The sequence below is a fragment of the Populus alba genome, chromosome 10 (genome assembly GCF_005239225.2).
Source record: "Populus alba chromosome 10, ASM523922v2, whole genome shotgun sequence".
NCBI lineage: Eukaryota > Viridiplantae > Streptophyta > Magnoliopsida > Malpighiales > Salicaceae > Populus > Populus alba.
Window position 1 is genome coordinate 16,549,712 of NC_133293.1, and position 18,312 is coordinate 16,568,023.

At 36.0% G+C, this 18,312-nt stretch overlaps 1 protein-coding gene across 1 annotated transcript; it reads left to right on the forward strand.

The window, feature by feature from the left end:
• The first annotated feature begins 494 nt into the window (after positions 1-494).
• On the forward strand, positions 495-13,426 carry LOC118043063 (pre-mRNA-processing protein 40C). The gene is made up of 16 exons (XM_035050881.2): positions 495-742; positions 840-1,030; positions 1,141-1,275; positions 1,756-2,383; positions 2,498-2,658; positions 3,171-3,208; positions 3,898-3,976; positions 5,424-5,894; positions 6,083-6,166; positions 7,681-7,821; positions 7,939-8,045; positions 9,247-9,370; positions 9,847-9,987; positions 12,012-12,179; positions 12,632-12,754; positions 12,883-13,426. The coding sequence occupies exons 2-16, from the start codon at positions 848-850 to the stop codon at positions 13,198-13,200; spliced, it is 2,901 nt and encodes a 966-aa protein (XP_034906772.1). The 5' UTR covers positions 495-742; positions 840-847; the 3' UTR covers positions 13,201-13,426.
• The last annotated feature ends 4,886 nt before the right edge of the window (positions 13,427-18,312 follow it).

Genomic DNA, 18,312 nt, shown 5'->3' on the forward strand with positions numbered 1-18,312 from the left:
GAGTATAACTTTGCAGAAAAACCCAAGATTTTTAAATTTTTATTTTTTTAAAATATTTTTTATACAAAAAAAATGACCCGCGGTATCGCACTGGTATCAAAGCTAGTGGACTAATATTACGTGTTGCTTTTTTATTTAACTCCCTTGTTTTTTTTTTAATTTCTCATTTTATTATTTCACTTTTTATACAGGACTAAACAATGTTAAAATAATAGTTGTGTGTATTTTTTTTTGAACCATATCGCTATTCAAATAGATTAACAAATTCGCTTTTGAACTGCTAGATTAAGGAAGTCGTTCTAACTTTTATTTATTTATTTACTAAGACTCATGATGATTGCTTAATTTTATCTCATATACTTATCAAAATTTTAATCTTCATTTAAAATATTTTATAGGAGACAAAAATAACAACACTTAAGATTTTTTAATGCAATTATTATCTTCTTAACTGATCTACAACGAAGCACCGGCCGAAAGGCTATTACAATACACTAACCCTGCGCCTTCACACGAATTCGGTTCCAGCACGCGTTCCTCTTTCAAAAACGCCCCAGAAAACAAACACCAAAACGACCCCCGATTTTCCTCTCCTACTTGACGATACGACAACCCTTCTTATTACTTCACCACCCCTCTCATTTCCACCTCTCTAGCATCCTCCTTCGTCCCATGCAAAGGAAAATAAAATTAGGGTTTGGCACTTGTTACTTCTACTCCTACCAGTGTCACTCCCTCAAAGGTTATTTTTATCTTTCCCTTTACTTTCATTAAAGGGGATAAAAAAACCCTAAGTTCAGTCTGTATTTGAATTCTCACCCATTTTGTTACAATAGCAGATTAAATAATGGAATCGCCAGCTTGGTTGCCGCAACGAGAAGCAAAGCCGCCGCCAACTGCCACAGAATCAGGAGTTGCAGCAGCTACCCCTCCACCGGAGAATTCAGCTGGTAATAATGCACACAGTAGCTATTCATCTCCGGCTCCGACATTTACTTACAACGTGACTCCAAATATGTCTTCCGGTGCGGTCAGTACCTGTATTTATTTATCTACTCCTTTTCAGCCTCGTTTTTAGCTACTATTAATTAATTGCCAGAAATTTTTTTTTTATAGTTAGATTTTGTGCAATGCGTGCAGGCTTTGAATTCTAATCCACCGGGACAGCCCGTACCTGTTCATGGCCCGGCTTCTTCCGTTGGTCTTTCCTTTTCATATAAAATTCCTCAAACCGGGCCTGGTTTTCCTGGCAATCAACAGTTACAATCCAGTGTTGTGAGTGGTTAATCCAATTCTTTATCTTTTATTTTGTTTCCAGCCTAGCTCTCATTTACACGCATATGAGTTGTTGATGGTGCAATAGTTTCTGAGGGCGAGAGTTATGATTTTAGTTTGAGATGGGCATTTTGCACAGACAATGTGTTTTTTATGATGACTTTCTACTTGTACCCATTTCCTGGTAGCCAAAGAGGTGGTAGTGTTTGTGGCAGACAATTCATATATTGGAGTTGATCCCAGTAATGCATAAAACCGTCTTTGACTTCATCTTTATAGTGATGATGGCCATGTACTCGTATGAAAATAGAACATGGAAGGATTTTTATTATTTTTTTTTTCAAAAAAGCTTCTGTAGTCATGGTGTTGTTTTATATATTCTATGGTGATGTTTTGCCATTGCATGAAACCCTGGGGAATGGTTGGGTGGTTGTTCACCGTCCAAGAATTCAATTTTTTAATTCTCTTTGATTCATGCAGGACAAATCACCTGCAATTGCTCAAGGCAGTGCACCATCAGTGGCACCAATTGCATCCCAGTCTGTTTCATTTCCCCTTCATTCTCCTTCAAGTTCTTACACATCTTTATCTCCTAACCTGGGTCCGACACCTTCACCGACACCAGCTACTGCTTCTTTTTACTTGCCCCCTGGATTGCCCAGAACTCCTAGCACACTTGCCCCCCAAGGATTGGTACCATCTGCACCAATGACCCAGCCATCTGTAGCTGTTGATTCTTTACCTCTAGGAGTTCAGAGACCCATCATGCCCTCAATGCCCTCTTCAAACACAGTTCAGCAGCAAACTTACCCAACCTACCCATCTTTACCTGTCATGGCTGCTTCCCCACAGGCTCTCTGGATGCATCCCCCACCCATTGGAGGCATGCCTAGGCAACCATTTTTGTCATATCCTGCTGCTTTTCCTGGATCCTTTCCTCCACCTGGACATGGCATGCCATATCCTTCTGTTTCGTTGCCTGATTCTCAACCTCCTGGGGTTGTTCCTGTTGGACATTCATATGCTATTCCCATGTCTTCTTCTGCTTCAGTTCATCAGTTACCTGGTGCTCCAGGGATGCAGACAGAATTACCTCCTCCTGGAATTGGTATGCTCAGTTCATGCTAGGTTACTGATGCATTTACATTGTAAGAGTTGTCCGTCTCACTGAAGTTACGTGGAATGAACTTTTTTCACCTTTTTTTTTTTCCGGGCTTCACAGATAACCACAACCATCTCCATCCCAGTGGCACCAGGGACAATGCAGCTGTTAGCGAACCATCACATGCGTGGACTGCACACAAGACTGACACAGGAGTGTTTTACTATTATAATGCTGTAACTGGAGTATCAACTTATGAGAAACCACCTGGGTTTAAGGAGGTACGCACGATAACAGTTAACTATGGGAAATTCCTTTACTGTCGTTCAAGTTTGGGGAAATCGTTTTCTGCTTTCAAGGATTTTGGAAACAATATAACTGGTGATCTAACCCATCTCAGTTTATTATCATTTACGCTGCTTTTCTAATAATTTATGCCACAAAATGATAGTGTCAATATTCCAAGAAGATAACCTATGAGCTAACAGGTAAATTTGTGGGTTCATGTAACAATGTGAGTGTGCTAATTTGAACATGCAAGCAAGTAAAATTGTATGATAGAGTAGGTCTTTTAGGGCTCTTAAGTTGACCCCCCTCTCCTGTTTTGGGAATTTGTTTTTGACATTTTCCCATCAACTTGTCTGCTTGTTTGCTACCACCTTGTATTGGAGTCTGAAACAGTGTCCCCATCTGGTTCTTTTTGCTATCATGAGTTGCTTTTCTTTAACCTCCTCACTATTGATGACACTCTTCATCGATTCTAAGTTTCTGTTTTGTTTTACTCTGGATGCAGCCTGAGAAGGTTCCTGTGCAACCAACTCCAGTTTCAATGTAAGTGTCTTGCGTTTAGTGGCTTTTCATATATCGCTCCTAATTTGTTATCTAGAAACAAAACGTGTGGAATTTATCTTTTCTTATTCTTTATATACATGCATGTTACATGAAGTTACTTCTAGGCCTGATGACTAAGGCAATTTGTTGGTGATTACTGACCTTAAGTTGGTGCTATTATATGATGTATTGGTAAATGTCTTGGAACTGCAACGAAAAGGGTGCATGATTTGAGTCTGAAAGCAATCTTGTATACAACTGTTGAAAGTTGGTCTCTCTAAATTCTCCTTCTGGTACCCACTTTTCTGATACCATTGTTTTGGTAGAAGTCTTACTTTATATAATCATAAGCAATAAGAAATTGCATTTTTCAGCATTGAGAATTGTTGTATTCATTTACAGCATTGAGTATTGTTGTATTCATTTATAGAATTTGTGCACTTTTACTCGCGAAAATAATAATAATAAATAAATAAAACAGAAGTGCAGGTGCATCTAAGTTCTTATCTGACAGACTTGTCATTTGGCAAAATCTTAAACTGCTTACTTGAGGGATAGTCTGTTCTCCATCCTATCCGTAGATTTTGGTAATGGGTTGTAGTGCCATATATCTATCACTTCCAGTATATTTGTCATCTTTTGAGTGTTTTTTCTCCTTTTCAAGCTAATTACTGAATTCTTGTCTTTAGGGAAAATTTGGCCGGCACAGATTGGGTGTTGATCACAACAAATGATGGCAAAAAATATTACTACAACAGCAAAACTAAGGTATGTTAGTAAACAAGAATATGCCATTTGTCTATCCATGTCAGGAGCTGTTTCATTCAATTTTTCTAAGCTAATATTGCATGAAAGCTAGTTCCTAATGATAGGCATGGTATATTGGAATAACATTTATTTGTGGTGGCTTTTGTTACATGTTTGTATATCTATGAAACTATATGAAATCTAAAAGATGTTATTGTATCCCGTAGGAGGTTATTTATGAAATTGAACTGATGTAATATTTGTATAATTTAGCATGATCATCCAATATTCTCTTGATTGAGAAAATCAAGCAGTAGAATACATTTATCAAATATGTTCCAGGTGCAATGGACCTACTAGATCATCACCTACAAATATTCCTAGTTATTACCAATAGGATTTAGGATTTTGAAAGAATGTTTTTGTTGGGGAATTAGGGAAGAATATAAATTTCACTTATGGGTTGGGGGTTGGAGGGAGTAAAGTTTCTTAAAGCTTGATCTTCTGGGTCTTAAGATCTAACTTGTGGAGGCGGTTTGCATTCCTGACCTTGATTGATGTTTTGCAAAAAAATCTTTACCTCCCTTTTCATTATGAGCTTCAATGAGATAAATTCAGTGGATTCCCTTATTGGAGGTTGATTACAATTATGCTTTAACAGGAACTTTGCTGTTGCTAGGTTTTTATATGAACAGGAGTTTGAATCTTCCTATAATTTCATTGAATTGATATGGAATGAAGGTGATGCAGGGAGGGTGATGAGACTGGTTGAAATCTCACCAAGTATTGGAAGCTTAGTCTTTAATTCTATCATGGATCAGTCATAAAGGAAAAATAATTCCTTTTACACTCAGATGATAACATGAGGGCTGAGAGAGGGAGAACAAATCAGAGTGACTTTGTCATCAAGCATTAAAATTAAAATAAGGACTCAATCACCAATGATTTGCTTTCTGTATCACCATCAGAAAATTCCACACAAACAACATGAGTCTGACAGCTAATAAAAACTTAGCACTGAATGATAGAGTGATAGTTTATGAACTAGCTTTAGAAATGGGGATAATTCATTTAGCAGGATAAAAGGACCAGACAGAGGGCTAAATAGTGCCACAAAGCATCACAGGCTTTCAAAAATCCTGTTAATTTTTGTTTATCTAGGAGAAAGGAAAAATAGAGAGAAAATAAGCAGCAGCAGAAGAGCTGCCTGATGTTTTAGATACTGGAGGGGACTTGCATATCCCATCTTTACATGGTCCTGTGAAATGGGCCGGATCCCAAATGACACCTTTATATCCCCAAGGCAACTTGAGGTTGATTCAACTCGACTTTGATACCATTTGTAACACTACCTTTCATATGTAAGCAATAAAAATGGTTAGAATAAATAGTTGAATGCAATTTGAATTCATAAACTTCCTGGATTTTGTTTATATTCTCTGTTTTTTACCCTTTTTTTCACCATCAGTTAAGCAGCTGGCAGATTCCTAGTGAGGTGACAGAATTGAGAAAGAACCAGGAAGCTGAAGTATCAAAAGGAAATGCGATGTCAGTGTCACAAGTTAATGCTTTGACTGAAAAAGGATCTGCTCCAATTAGTTTGAGTGCCCCTGCTGCTAATACTGGTGGTCGTGATGCCACGGCTCTTAGAGTTTTAAGTGTGCCGGGAGCCTCATCTGCTCTGGATTTGATAAAAAAAAAGCTGCAAGAATTCGGAGCTCCAGCCATTTCTGCTGCTGTTTCAGTTTCATCAGGAGCAGCAGCATCAGAATCAAATGGCTCAAGAGTAGTTGAAGCTGCAGCTAAGGGCTTGCCAAGTGAGATTAGCAAAGATAAGCTGAAGGATGCTAATGGGGATGGTAATATATCTGATTCCTCTACAGACTCTGAGGATGAAGATGACGGACCATCAAAGGAGGAGTGCATTATCCAGTTTAAGGTATACAATCTGTTACTTTTATTTCATTGGAAATTATACAATTCTCTCGCTCTCTTTTTTGTTTGGAAGTGGGGGGTGGCTTTGAAATAAAATTTCATTAATAATTGCAGTTTTTCTTCCTTGGACATATTTATTTTCCCTCTCGAAACACTATTTTTGTGTTCACTCGTGTCCCGTGAAATTTACAGGAGATGCTTAAGGAACGTGGAGTGGCACCATTCTCAAAATGGGAGAAGGAGCTGCCGAAGTTAGTGTTTGATCCGCGTTTTAAGGTTTGTTGAGTCTAAAGAATTATGAATTACTTTGTTCGGGAATTAAGCCCCTTTCCTGCAACTGGAACTCGTTGAAACAGGTTTGTTGCATTAATGTATTTGCTAACTTGTGATGGGGTGAACTTGTTTGTGTTTTGTTGTGCTTTCTTTTGTCGCAATAACTTGGTAATGATCAATGCTTGTTAAATCCCTTATGATGCTCTTTACTGGAAAAACAAATAATCAACACACCTTGTCAAGATAGCGGCTTAAAGGGGACAATTCTCTTGGTTTTTTTTTTTTCTACCTCGTTTACCTATGGTGGAAGATGGTTTAAGACTCTTGTTACATATGCCAAGCAAGCCACTTATCCCCTCCAAGCTGGTAGTGGGATCTAGGAGCCGGGGAGGAACTATCAATATGACATACATGAATATAACCAAAAAAAATAAAAATGACTTGCAGGATAGCTAGAAGTTTTGGTTTGGTGGCTAGAGTTGAAGGCTATACATGGGTGATTGAGGAGTTTCATCAATGCTTCTCTTAGGGACTAATAAGTAATAACCTGCCAAATGGAGCTCCTGTTTCCACTTGTCTTTAGGAGTTCATCTCTAAAATCTAGTGATCTGCGACCCCGTTTCCACTTGTCTTTAGGAGTTCATCTCTAAAATCTAGTGATCTGCGACTATTCTATACACTATTTTGTTGCACAATAACTTGGGTGTTCTTAGCTGAAGGCATCTACCACCATAGCAACCCTCATTTGCAAGTGTATCCCTTACTTCAATATCTTCTTGTTAAGTATCTTTGCTCCTGGCCCCCTTGAAAGCTGCATACTCTCCCCCCAGGCTAGTAGCCTGTTATCATTTGCCTTCTCATTGTTTTTGTGTCAAACACTGTATCACTCCCTAGTGAAAACAGAGATCTTTGGGCCTGTTCTGTCTCCCTCTCCAGAGTTTCTTTTTTCTAAATGATTGTTTTGTGCAGGACTCTTGTTGTTTAGTTGAACTTAATCCATCTCATTACTCAATTTCTTTCCTGCTCAGTGCTCCTCCATGTAGATAAAGCTTAATCATAGAAAAATGGCATTACCAAGATCTTCTTATTTGTTTCATTTTCCTGGTATTTTATGAGTATGCTGATGCAACTTCTGGCACTGTGTACTAAGATGGGATCAATGTTTTTATAAAGATTAAGGACCTTGAAGTTATCTTGAACATTTAACAGGCTGTATGTTCTTCTTTTCTTCCATATTTGTCCTTTGTAGTTATGACTAGTAGCTGGAGGAGAGGGGCAATTGTGCTGAAGATAATCTGTTCCCATGCTGATGTGTTTTAACTGTTTATTTTAGAAAGTAGTTCCCTTTCCATGCTGCATGCATGCAGATTGCATATACCAAAGGGGTTGTAGTTGATGAACACTCTGCTTGATGTAACATCATGCATCTCTTCTCTGAATCACATCTCTGGTTATGGTATATGCAGAAGTTAATTTTTTGCTGTGTTTCTTATTTTGAAAGCTCTGATCTCTTGCAGGCTATTCCAAGCCATTCTGCAAGAAGATCTTTGTTTGAACACTATGTTAAAACACGTGCTGAGGAGAAACGCAAGGAAAAGCGAGCAGCTCAGAAGGCTGCAGTGGAGGGATTCAAGCAGTTGCTGGAGGAAGCATCAGAGGTTTCCTGGATCACCTTCAATTTAATTGCCTTTTGTTCCTGTGATTTTTTCAAACTCTCTCCGGCTTTGAAACTATGGAGATTGCAAATTATTTATCAGCAAGATTTTGATTTTCAGGACATTGATCACAACACTGATTATCAAACTTTCAGAAAGAAATGGGGCAATGATCCAAGGTTTGAAGCCTTGGACCGCAAAGATCGAGAGCATTTATTAAATGAAAGGTATTACATGAGAAAATGTCATGATAATTTTTTCAGCAACTTGGATGTGATCTTTTTGCAGTAGACACCTACAGTCTATCAAGCACCTTTAACTGTTTTGTGTCATGTTTGAGCCACTTAGGGGATGTCCATCAGTGAAGTCTCTTAGGACCCTAATTCATAGAATCCATTCCTATGGTGTTTGCCCCATGCTTGGTATGGCTGATGGTTGCACTGAGTGTGAATGTGAATGTGCCATCAATTTATAAATTGAATTTCATAGTCACTTAACTTAAATTTTGATCTCTAGATTGAAATTTATTTGGTTTAGTTGACAATCTCTTTCCTTCATTATCTTCATTCTTTTACCATACGTATATGTGTATATTTGCTGTTCTTATAATAGTTATTGTTTACTTTATGACTTTAAATTTCTTTGTGCCTTTTAGTTTAGTTTTTTAATTGTCCAAAATATATATATAAAAAAAATTCTAAGCAGAATAGTTGGCCATGGTAGTTGATACACAGTTCACAAAATACTTCTTTTTCAGCTGTTTTTCATGTGACTAGAAAGAAGATCCAGCTTGGAGATTGTTATGACTTTTTTTTTTTTATGTTCTCATTTGGCCCTGCTCTACCAATGCTGCATCATGTGACTTTTGGAATGTCCATTACTTGCTTTACAACCTGGGGTGCTGTAGAACACCCAGGCAACGATCGACCTTTAATGTGTATGCTTGATAGATATTGATGGTACACTGCACTAGTGCTCTTAACCCTATGACTTAGATCTCTTATTCTTGTGACTGGAAAAAATCAATTTGAATTTTGAATGTACAGTTGGGTGTGCGTGCATCTACATGTATTTATATTTCAGCTTTTTGTTGAAGGAGTGCCATGTGTCTTATTGTTCAGATTCATGTCCTATTTCAGTATCTCTGCAATATATGGTGCAAGATACTCTGCAGAGCTGTTTTCTGCATAATCTGTTTTACTCCTATCCTTACAGATTTATGTGTTTGGTTTTCTAGCAGACAGTGATTTTTTTTCATACCTCCTTTATACCAGCATGTTTGTGTGTGGATGGTAGGCTAGTGACCAGAGTTTTAGAGTAACTTCGGGTCCCCTTCAATCCTTAAAGCTCTTTGTAATTACATGGCAAATGTCCTTCGGTTTTTGACATTCTTTGTATGACACTGATTGAAGATTTGTTTTTTGAAAGGATTCATCTTTTGAAGAAGGCAGCACAGGAAAAGGCTCAAGCTGAACGTGCTCATGCTGCTGCCAGTTTCAAATCTATGCTTCGAGATAAAGGAGACATAACTGTTAGTTCGCGTTGGTCCAGGGTATGTTATATTGGAGTGAGGTTTAATGTGATGACGGGTTTCAACAAGATGTGTCTAGGGTGTTGTTAGATATTTGTCTAGTTTGCAGGATCTTGAATGCCATTATGTATAATGATATTTGTCTAGGGTGTTGGACTGATATGTAGGATGTAGAGGACTTTCCTGCAGAGAATGACATGGAAATTTACTTATTCAATATAAGGAATCGGGAAAAATCTTATTTGGACATGATGAACTGAAAAGTTGTTTTGGGTAAAAGGAGTCTTTAACTTTGTCATATTGGAAGAAAGTAAACCAGCATAAGCAATGATTAGTGGGAAATATGGTTATTTTTTGCATTTGGACCACAAAGCTGAGATAGTGATTCTTTGGGGATGATTCTGGGTTTTTACAAATTAAATTAACGCAGATGTCTGTGCTATCAGATAAATTTTGATATATAACCTTGTACTGATGTTAATTTGTGCTAATTGTAGGTCAAGGATAGTCTAAGGAATGACCCCAGATACAAATCTGTAAAGCATGAGGATAGAGAGGTTTTCTTCAACGAGTATCTGTATGAATTAAAAGCTGCAGAGGAAGCAGAGCGAGATGCAAGAGGCAAAACAGAGGAGCAGGTATAGACTGTTGGGTGTGCACATCTTGGAAACTGCTTACTCTCTCATGCTTGACTATAGTCTCAGTAATTATTGCAATTGTCGTTTGACTGTGTTGTGCTTTTGGAACATAGGAAAAGTTTAAATCCAGGCTAATTGGTCAAAAGGCCCCCCAGGAACTTTTCATCAAACCCAACTTAACCCTTGACCTTTTGACTTTTTTTATTTTGGCCCCCAAACTATAGGTTAAAGCAATTCAATGCCTCCATTATGCTTCCGTTCAATATTCTCTGTTACATGCACGTGAGGGACGTGTGATCTCCTTTCCCTTTCATAACTTTCCATAAAAAAAAAACCTCATAACCTGCTACATCTTGACAGGTGTAAACAAATTTAAAGAAATAAAATAAAAAAAACTCAACTGTCCTGTCCTAAAACAAACTTCTTTGAAAACCTATCTAGAATACCAGATATCCATTTTAACAATTTTTAATTTTTATTTATCAAAAGGAACAAATATCAAATTCCTGGCAATAATTAATTACCCTCGAATGATCAAACCACAGGTTTTTTGTTCCCTGATCTTGAAAAACCCCAAACTCATATTTGATACCATCCCATATGCAAAACCCTCTTGAATCCCCATTCCAACCCTGGATTTCCTTTTCATCAGCTCTGTAACTGAACAAATTTTGGCGAGGGAAAGCATCAACGCCAACTAATTAGGAGTCAGCTTCAACAACGACAAGGAAGAGGATTGACGCCACAATTGAAGCAGCTCCGAGGAGGAAGGAGCGTTTCTTGGTGTGATTACCCACAACTTCTCTTTGTGCATTGGTTTTTGGATCAGATGAGTCTAGTTGGGGGTGAAGGTTATGGTATTTTGCATGGTAGTGATAGATGAGATAAGAGTGACATTAGAAGAGATGGAGACGGTGATGAGAGGGAGAGTTAAAACATGTTATCTTTTTAGTTTTTTTATACATAAAAAATATGTTTTGTTTTCTGAATATTTTATAATTACAAAAAAAAAAGAATTTATTTCTTATTATTGAATCAATAAGGTTTGATTTTTTTTCCTTAAATCAGTTTGCACATGTTCAGTTTTAATAGGTTTTCATGTGCCCCTCACACGCTTTCTAACGGGCTGAATGAACAGAAACCTAGCGAGGCCCTACATTGTCTTGACCTGATAGTACAAGAGGTCAAAATCAGAAAGTTGAAAGGTCAGGGTTTAAGTTGGATTTGACCTAAAGTTCAGGGGGCTTTTGACTAAGTAGCCTTAAATCTATGAATCTGGCTCATTGTTTAAATGGTACCCTAAAAAGACAATGACTCGTCCAGTTTATATTGATCTATTGACAGCAATTGTAAAGAGGCAAACATAATTTGATTTCTAAAGCAAGAAATTAAGCATTCATGTGCTGGTCTCTGTGTGTGTGGTATATGGATTACCACATATTTATATCTCAGGTCACCAAAAACATTCAAGTTATGTATTGGTGTCAAATACTGCAAAATTGATTATGAACTTCATCAATAAAGCCACTAGTTGCTGTTTGTTGTTATGTAAAAGAGGGTAAATTGGTAGAAAATAATGAGGATGTAGGTGATAAACAAGGTGATATATTAAAGGTGACTAGATGCGTGCTGTTTGAAATTTGTATCCTTGTGCATGGAAGTGTTTGATTTCACACATATTTGAATTCCTTGTTCTTCTTATTGTATGGATGATTTTCTTCTCTTCCAATAACATGCTCTTCAACTCTATTTTCAAAAGAAAAAAAAGAGGAGGAAGAAGAAAAAGAAGAAAGGAAGCCGGACCAAAATGTTCTTGTTTGATTAGACAAGCTTAGATGCATCATATAATTTTATATGTTCCATAGAACTTGTATTCTGATCTCTTCTAGTTGTGGTACAGTAGCTTGGATTTTTTAGTGGGGCATTTGGAACAAATATTGAAATATTCATTTTTCTTCCAGATAATTTATAATAATGTGGACATTTATATTTTATATTGATATGAGTGGTGTAAATGTGCCCAGCTCCTTTCCAGCTCAGTTCAGGACAAGCTGAAGGAGAGGGAGCGAGAGTTGCGAAAACGGAAGGAACGAGAAGAACAAGAAATGGAAAGGGTGCGTGTGAAAGTTCGGAGGAAAGAAGCAGTTGCATCTTTTCAAGCTTTGCTTGTGGAAACACTCAAGGACCCTCAGGTTTGTTTTTGATAACTGCTGATCAAATTCTCAGTGGTACTAGGCATATCAATGTCAAAAAATCATCCATACCAATTCCAAGATAATTTAAAAATTTGTTGCATATGTTTTCCATATGATACCTTTGATCCCTGTGTATGATGCGGTGCTGGCTAAACACTGAAAGCATCATAGACCATGCAATTTCTTCATCAGGTTGTAAATATATTCTTACAATTTAAATTAAAAATGGATGTCATTCCTGGTTATTTCTTTTTATGTTTGCCCCAGAATACTGAAGTCCACAATGCTGCTATACTTTGACTAATTAGACGAAGTCTTTGAGATTCTGATAGTAAAAATTTACTGCAGATTTTATGTGTAACTGACCACACTTTTCATGGACATTGTTGCGTGGGGTTTGAGTTTGTTTTGTTCCTTCTATAGTGCTGACCATTTGGCTTAACTGTTAGGCATCTTGGACTGAGTCGAAACCAAAGTTGGAGAAGGATCCACAAAGACGTGCAACACATCCTGATTTAGATCCATCTGATACAGAGAAGCTCTTCCGGGAGCACATGAAGATGCTGCATGAGGTAATAACTCTCAAATGAAAGTACTCAATGTATATATGATCAAATGGATTTGACTTGTGGATCTATATTGTGATCGTGACTCACTTTTTGACACATTTATTTATCTTTTTTCTTTTATGTTATCCCAGCGATGTACAAATGATTTCAAAGCTTTGTTAGCTGAAGTTATAACTGCTGAAACAGCAGCCCAGAAGACAGAAGATGGGAAAACAGTCCTTGATTCATGGTCAACAGCTAAACGACTTATAAAGCCTGATCCTAGGTATAACAAGATGCCTCGAAAAGAGAGGGAAACTTTGTGGCGTCGATATGCCGAGGAGATGTTGAGAAAACAAAAGTTTGAACCAGATCCGAAGGAAGATAAGCACACGGATTCAAAAAATAGAAGCGCTAATGATTCTGGAAGATACCAATCAGGATCGAGGAGAACAAATGACCGAAGATAACTTACTGAATTTTGGATAACTCATTTTATTTTTTGGTTAGGAACTAGGCTCTTGGTAGAATTTACTGGTTGCTACTTTGCTAGTGATGTTGGTCTCCCCGCTTTCTCCTATTCTGTTAAGAGGTCAGGTTATAATATACTTTTTTTGTGAGTGCTGTATCATATTCGAGTTTAACTGAAACTTTTTTTCATTCAAGGAAAAGCATCGCAGCACCATTTTCTTATTATGTGAAAATCACGCGCTTCTTGGTAGTGTCAGGCACCAGCGCTGTATTAGAATGATAATTATTCAGAATTGTGTTTCTTGGGGTACTCTGGGCTTCAAGACTCAGTTTTTGCCTCGTTCATCGGGGGGCGATGATGAGTGTCGTAAACAGGTATGCTACTAGTAGTTCTCTGGTCATTTCGAATCTTCTGCAAAATATTACCACAGATCGAGGCATCTTGAACTTCTAGGTGCGAGTAATGTTTACCCATATTGTATTCACCTGTTCATACTTTGGTCTGATAATTGGCATTTCTGGTTTTGCATTTAACCTTGTGCGCTCTGCTCGTGGTGCAAGGTCTTTATATATATTTGAGTGTGTGTGTGTTTATATATATATATAATAGCTTTTTTGTTAATTTATTGAAGGCAAATCATTCACCGCAGATAAATATTTCAACTTCAAATGTTATATTTCAACTTCAAATCCCACTGCAACGAGGGGAGGGAGGAAGATGAAGGGAAAGAAGAGATTCCTAAAATCATCTTTGAACCATATTGAAATATTTATCTGCGGTGAATGATTTGCCTTCAATAAATTAACAAAAAAGCTAAAAGGCGTTCCACGCCCTGTACACATCATATGGGATGTTTTTTTAAATTTTGATTCTACATCTTTTTCTCTCTTCAATTACATGCTTTTGTCATCAAATTAATTACTAATTAATATTAATTTGCTATAGAAAAACAGATTAAAGATGGAGGATTAAAATATAAATATGACAAAATGATGGGTCCAATTTATTACTTGGTCATATTGTGGCCACAAAAAAAACTATTCTTGGTGTCGATGAATTTATTGAAGTATTTTTGGCTTTTCATATTGTCTAAAAATAGATCGAGGAGGTTAAGAGAAGATTTTATTTTGTAATTTTAGAAGAATTTATGGGTATTTTAAGTTGATTTATTTATTAACATTACAAATATGTTTTAAGATATTTTTAAGTGAAAATAAATTTAAATAAAAAAACCCCAAACATGACTCTTCGATCACCTCATAATCGAAAATTCATTATATAGATAATGCATGTCTGCATTTATTTATTTATTTAAAAAAAAAAAAAAGAAAGAAAGAAAAGGCAAAGCGCACTGTCTTGGCCTAGCACGCCTGCGTGCATGGCCTTTTCTTCAATGGGTCACCTTTTCCCCTTTTTAGGCTTCTTTTTTATTATTTTTAAATATGGGATGCCCAACCTAGCAAATATTCAGCGAGATTAATTAAAATAAATAAATAAAAGATTTGTGGAGTTTTTTAATAAATTATTTTTAAAATTTTAATTGATTCTCAAATAAGATTAAAATGTTTTTTCTATTAGTAGTAAGTGTTTTTTTATGCAGGTTTTCATGATTTTCTTAATTGAATTTTATTCAATCATAATTCTTAATCTATTCAATTTAATTGATGCATCATTTTTTTGATTTACAATTAAATTTTTTGTTGATATCAAAAAACACATTTCCGTTAAAAAAGAAGAAGAAATCTTGGTCTGACTAGTGAGTTATTAAGGTAGATCCATTTTTATCACTCTTAAAAAGTTCTTAGGGTACCAATACCATATAAATATTTAATCCGTCTTCATCTACGTGCGGTAACTTCCTTGCTAGATGCTCTGCAAACTCAGCTGGAATTCAGAAAAAATGCCTGTATTGTTATATACACACACGATCATCCAACCTCGTACTCCTGCTTTGGTCGACGACCAAGAAAAAAAAGGTAAAAAATCCACGACCTACAGGCTACATCGATCAGAGGATTCCGGTAGGCCATCACCGTTTCCGGCCGGCTCCTATCAGTTGGCTGACCCTTTTGCATCATGCCATTCTCGTTCAAATATTCAACAAATTCATCAGTCAGATATGGCCATGCACCTTTCAGCATCATAGGTGGAGACTTGAGACCAGGTGCCCCTTGAGATCGCTTTATCCTGTGACAACAAAAAAAAAGTGGATTCGATCCTCTCTTTTTTGATTTTATGCTTATGTTTTGGCAAGAGCTAACGAGTGCTGTTGACGGTGAGGTCTACCCATGACATTCGGTGTACCGGACATGTCCTTGGTAGAGTTCCTTCGTCATTCGACTCTAGACTCCAGTATTATCCTTCAGTACAAGGTGGCGCCGTCCGGTATCATTAGAACTAAACCTCTAACACGGAGGAGCATCCAAGAGTTTTACTGCAGTGGGTGAAGGCTTGAAAATATTCAACATTGAAATCTTGTCAGAATATTGACGAATTCCTGCCATTTTCAAGGGTTTAAGTTTACTTCGTACATGCCTAACGGTAGCCTTGGATGCTTGGTTGCATCCATTTCAGGAGTCAGGTGATGCACAACAAGGTCAACCCTCCTTGAATCTTTTGAAAGATTGAACATTGCTATGTATTGACGAGACCAACGCATTGGACTATCTTCATCACCATTAATTAGTCCACTGTGACTTGAAAGCCAAGCAATGTCCTTCTTGACAGCCACACGACTGCACGGTTCATCTCAGAATCCTCAAATCAGATTCAAGCAAGCTCTATATCGGAATATTAGGAGCTAGTGGGTTTGCTGGTCCAGGTAGTGACCTTTTCTACTCGTATTTTTGTTCTATCACTTCCCTAGAATTCTCTATCTGATATTCAAAATAGAAGAAAATCTCTTCTCCTGCATGAAGTAATTCCATAGCTTTCAACATCGACGCCTGCAACTCCAGAATACAAGATTTGGGGTAAATTCACCGTGTTTTGTGCTGTTTACCAAGACAAAAAAAAAAAACTATGTGCATTGTGCTGCAGAAGCAGTGCAATCTTTGATTGTGAAAGTTTATTTTGATCCCTGGCATTTTTAATTATGTAAATAATTATAATACTATTTAAAACATCATCCGATGAAGTAATAATTTTTTAATTAAAATTACAGCCTCTTATGATTATATTTATAGTAATTTTGTTAATAAATATATATGAGTGTATTATGCAATAAATCGCAAAAGATATTCAACAATTTAATAAGAATAAAGTAAATGTTTTTTTTATTGCTAAATTTTTATATAGTTCTCACGGATTAATTATGATTTAATTTAAAAAACATTAAAAATATATTTCTTTTATTTTTTTCAAAAAAAATACATTTTATGGTATTTTTTTTTATTTATAAAACATGTTTTAGTAAGGAAACAAATGGTAGGTTTGCCTCCAAATATTTTTTTTCCTCTTTAATTGAGATTCTTGTTAATATTTGTTTTATGTTTTTATTAAAAAAAGTATCGTAAATAAAAAGACAAAAACCTTTACTTTAAATAAAATTTAAATCTTTAAATTTTTATAAATATTTACTTCAATTATCACACAATTAAATAAAAATTTAATTTAAAAGTATAACACATACTAAAAAAAACTAAGACAAACACTTTGGTACTTTTTTTTTTCATCCTCGAGGTTTTGTTTTTTCCAATAGCCCCCCCCCCCAACCCAAAAATGAAATAAAATAATTACCAACTTGTGAAGTACTGTAAGGATTGAAAACATTCAATGATACCCCAAAAAAAAAAATTACCAACTTGTCAAGAACTGTTAAGGATTGAAAACATTCAATGATAGGGGATCAAAAACAAAAATACAGAGAAATGCAATGTTCAATATAATATTTGGAAGCAAGGATCATTTTGGTTTAAGGATTTTTTTTTCCCTTTTCAGTCTATGTGGAAGAGAAGAGATACAAAGCCTTTGAATTGAATTCTATGCCTTGTTTGTTTCAAGAAAAATGAATTTCAGGAATTCATTTTCCTCATTTTTTCATGTTTGGTGACAATGCGGAAAGTAAGTCAAAGGAAAATCAATTCCAGTCAACAAAAAAATTCACTTTCCCCGCAGGAAAGTGTTTTCCTTTCCTTGTCAAAAGGAAAACACTTTTCCTAATCTTTGGCTCCGTTGATAAAACACTTCTTTCTCCTCTCTGCATCTCTGTTAAAAAACAAAAACAGTTGAAAAGCAAGAAGATTTGAGGGAATTGAGGGATCGTGTTCTATCAATTTGAATTTGTTCTGGTTGAGCTAAAAATAGGACAAAATTAACCCATTCAAGAAGAAACCAAAACAGACAAGATCATAAAGACGACAGAAATAGAAAGCTATATTCACATGAATGAAAAAGTCTGATTTTGGAACTAAGAGAAGCTCACAAAACCAGAACTTGAATAAAAACAGAGCTTGAAACAGGGGAGATGTAGTAGTTACAAAAAAAAAAAAGATTGAAAAATTGATGAAATTAAGAGAAAATAAGAACTGGGTTTTGAAAAGGGATGATTTTTAGAGGTGGGTTCTCAATTTTGAGAGATTTGGTGGAGAGGAGTTGGAGGATTGGAGTTGTTGGATTTCAAGAAATATTGGTTCATTTTAATATCTATCTCATTCTCTCTCTCTTTCATTGCTTTCTCCATGTCTCTTTCTCTTTGTTTTTCCACGTCTATCTGCCTTTCCTTTGGTCTTCCTGTAGAAGGAGCAGACATTGCTGAGCTTTATATAAATATAAATAATAGTGGGCTCCGTCTCAGTTCTGTTCCCTCATTGTGTTTTGTATCAAGATGGATGAACGATGATCGTCCGATCTGATCTTATGATGAATGCACATTTCACAAGCTTATTTCTCTATAATATGATATGATATGATATATATAGTTATATTTTATAAAATAAGCTATGTATGAATATAGGATATAATAAAAAAAAAATTCATCATTATACTTTGTAGATTTCATTTTTTTTTATTGTAAGTGATTAAATATTTTATATATATTAGATAAACTTGAAAAAAAATTAATTCATTAATAAATTATTTTCCAATTCATTTTCTATAACATTACCAAACA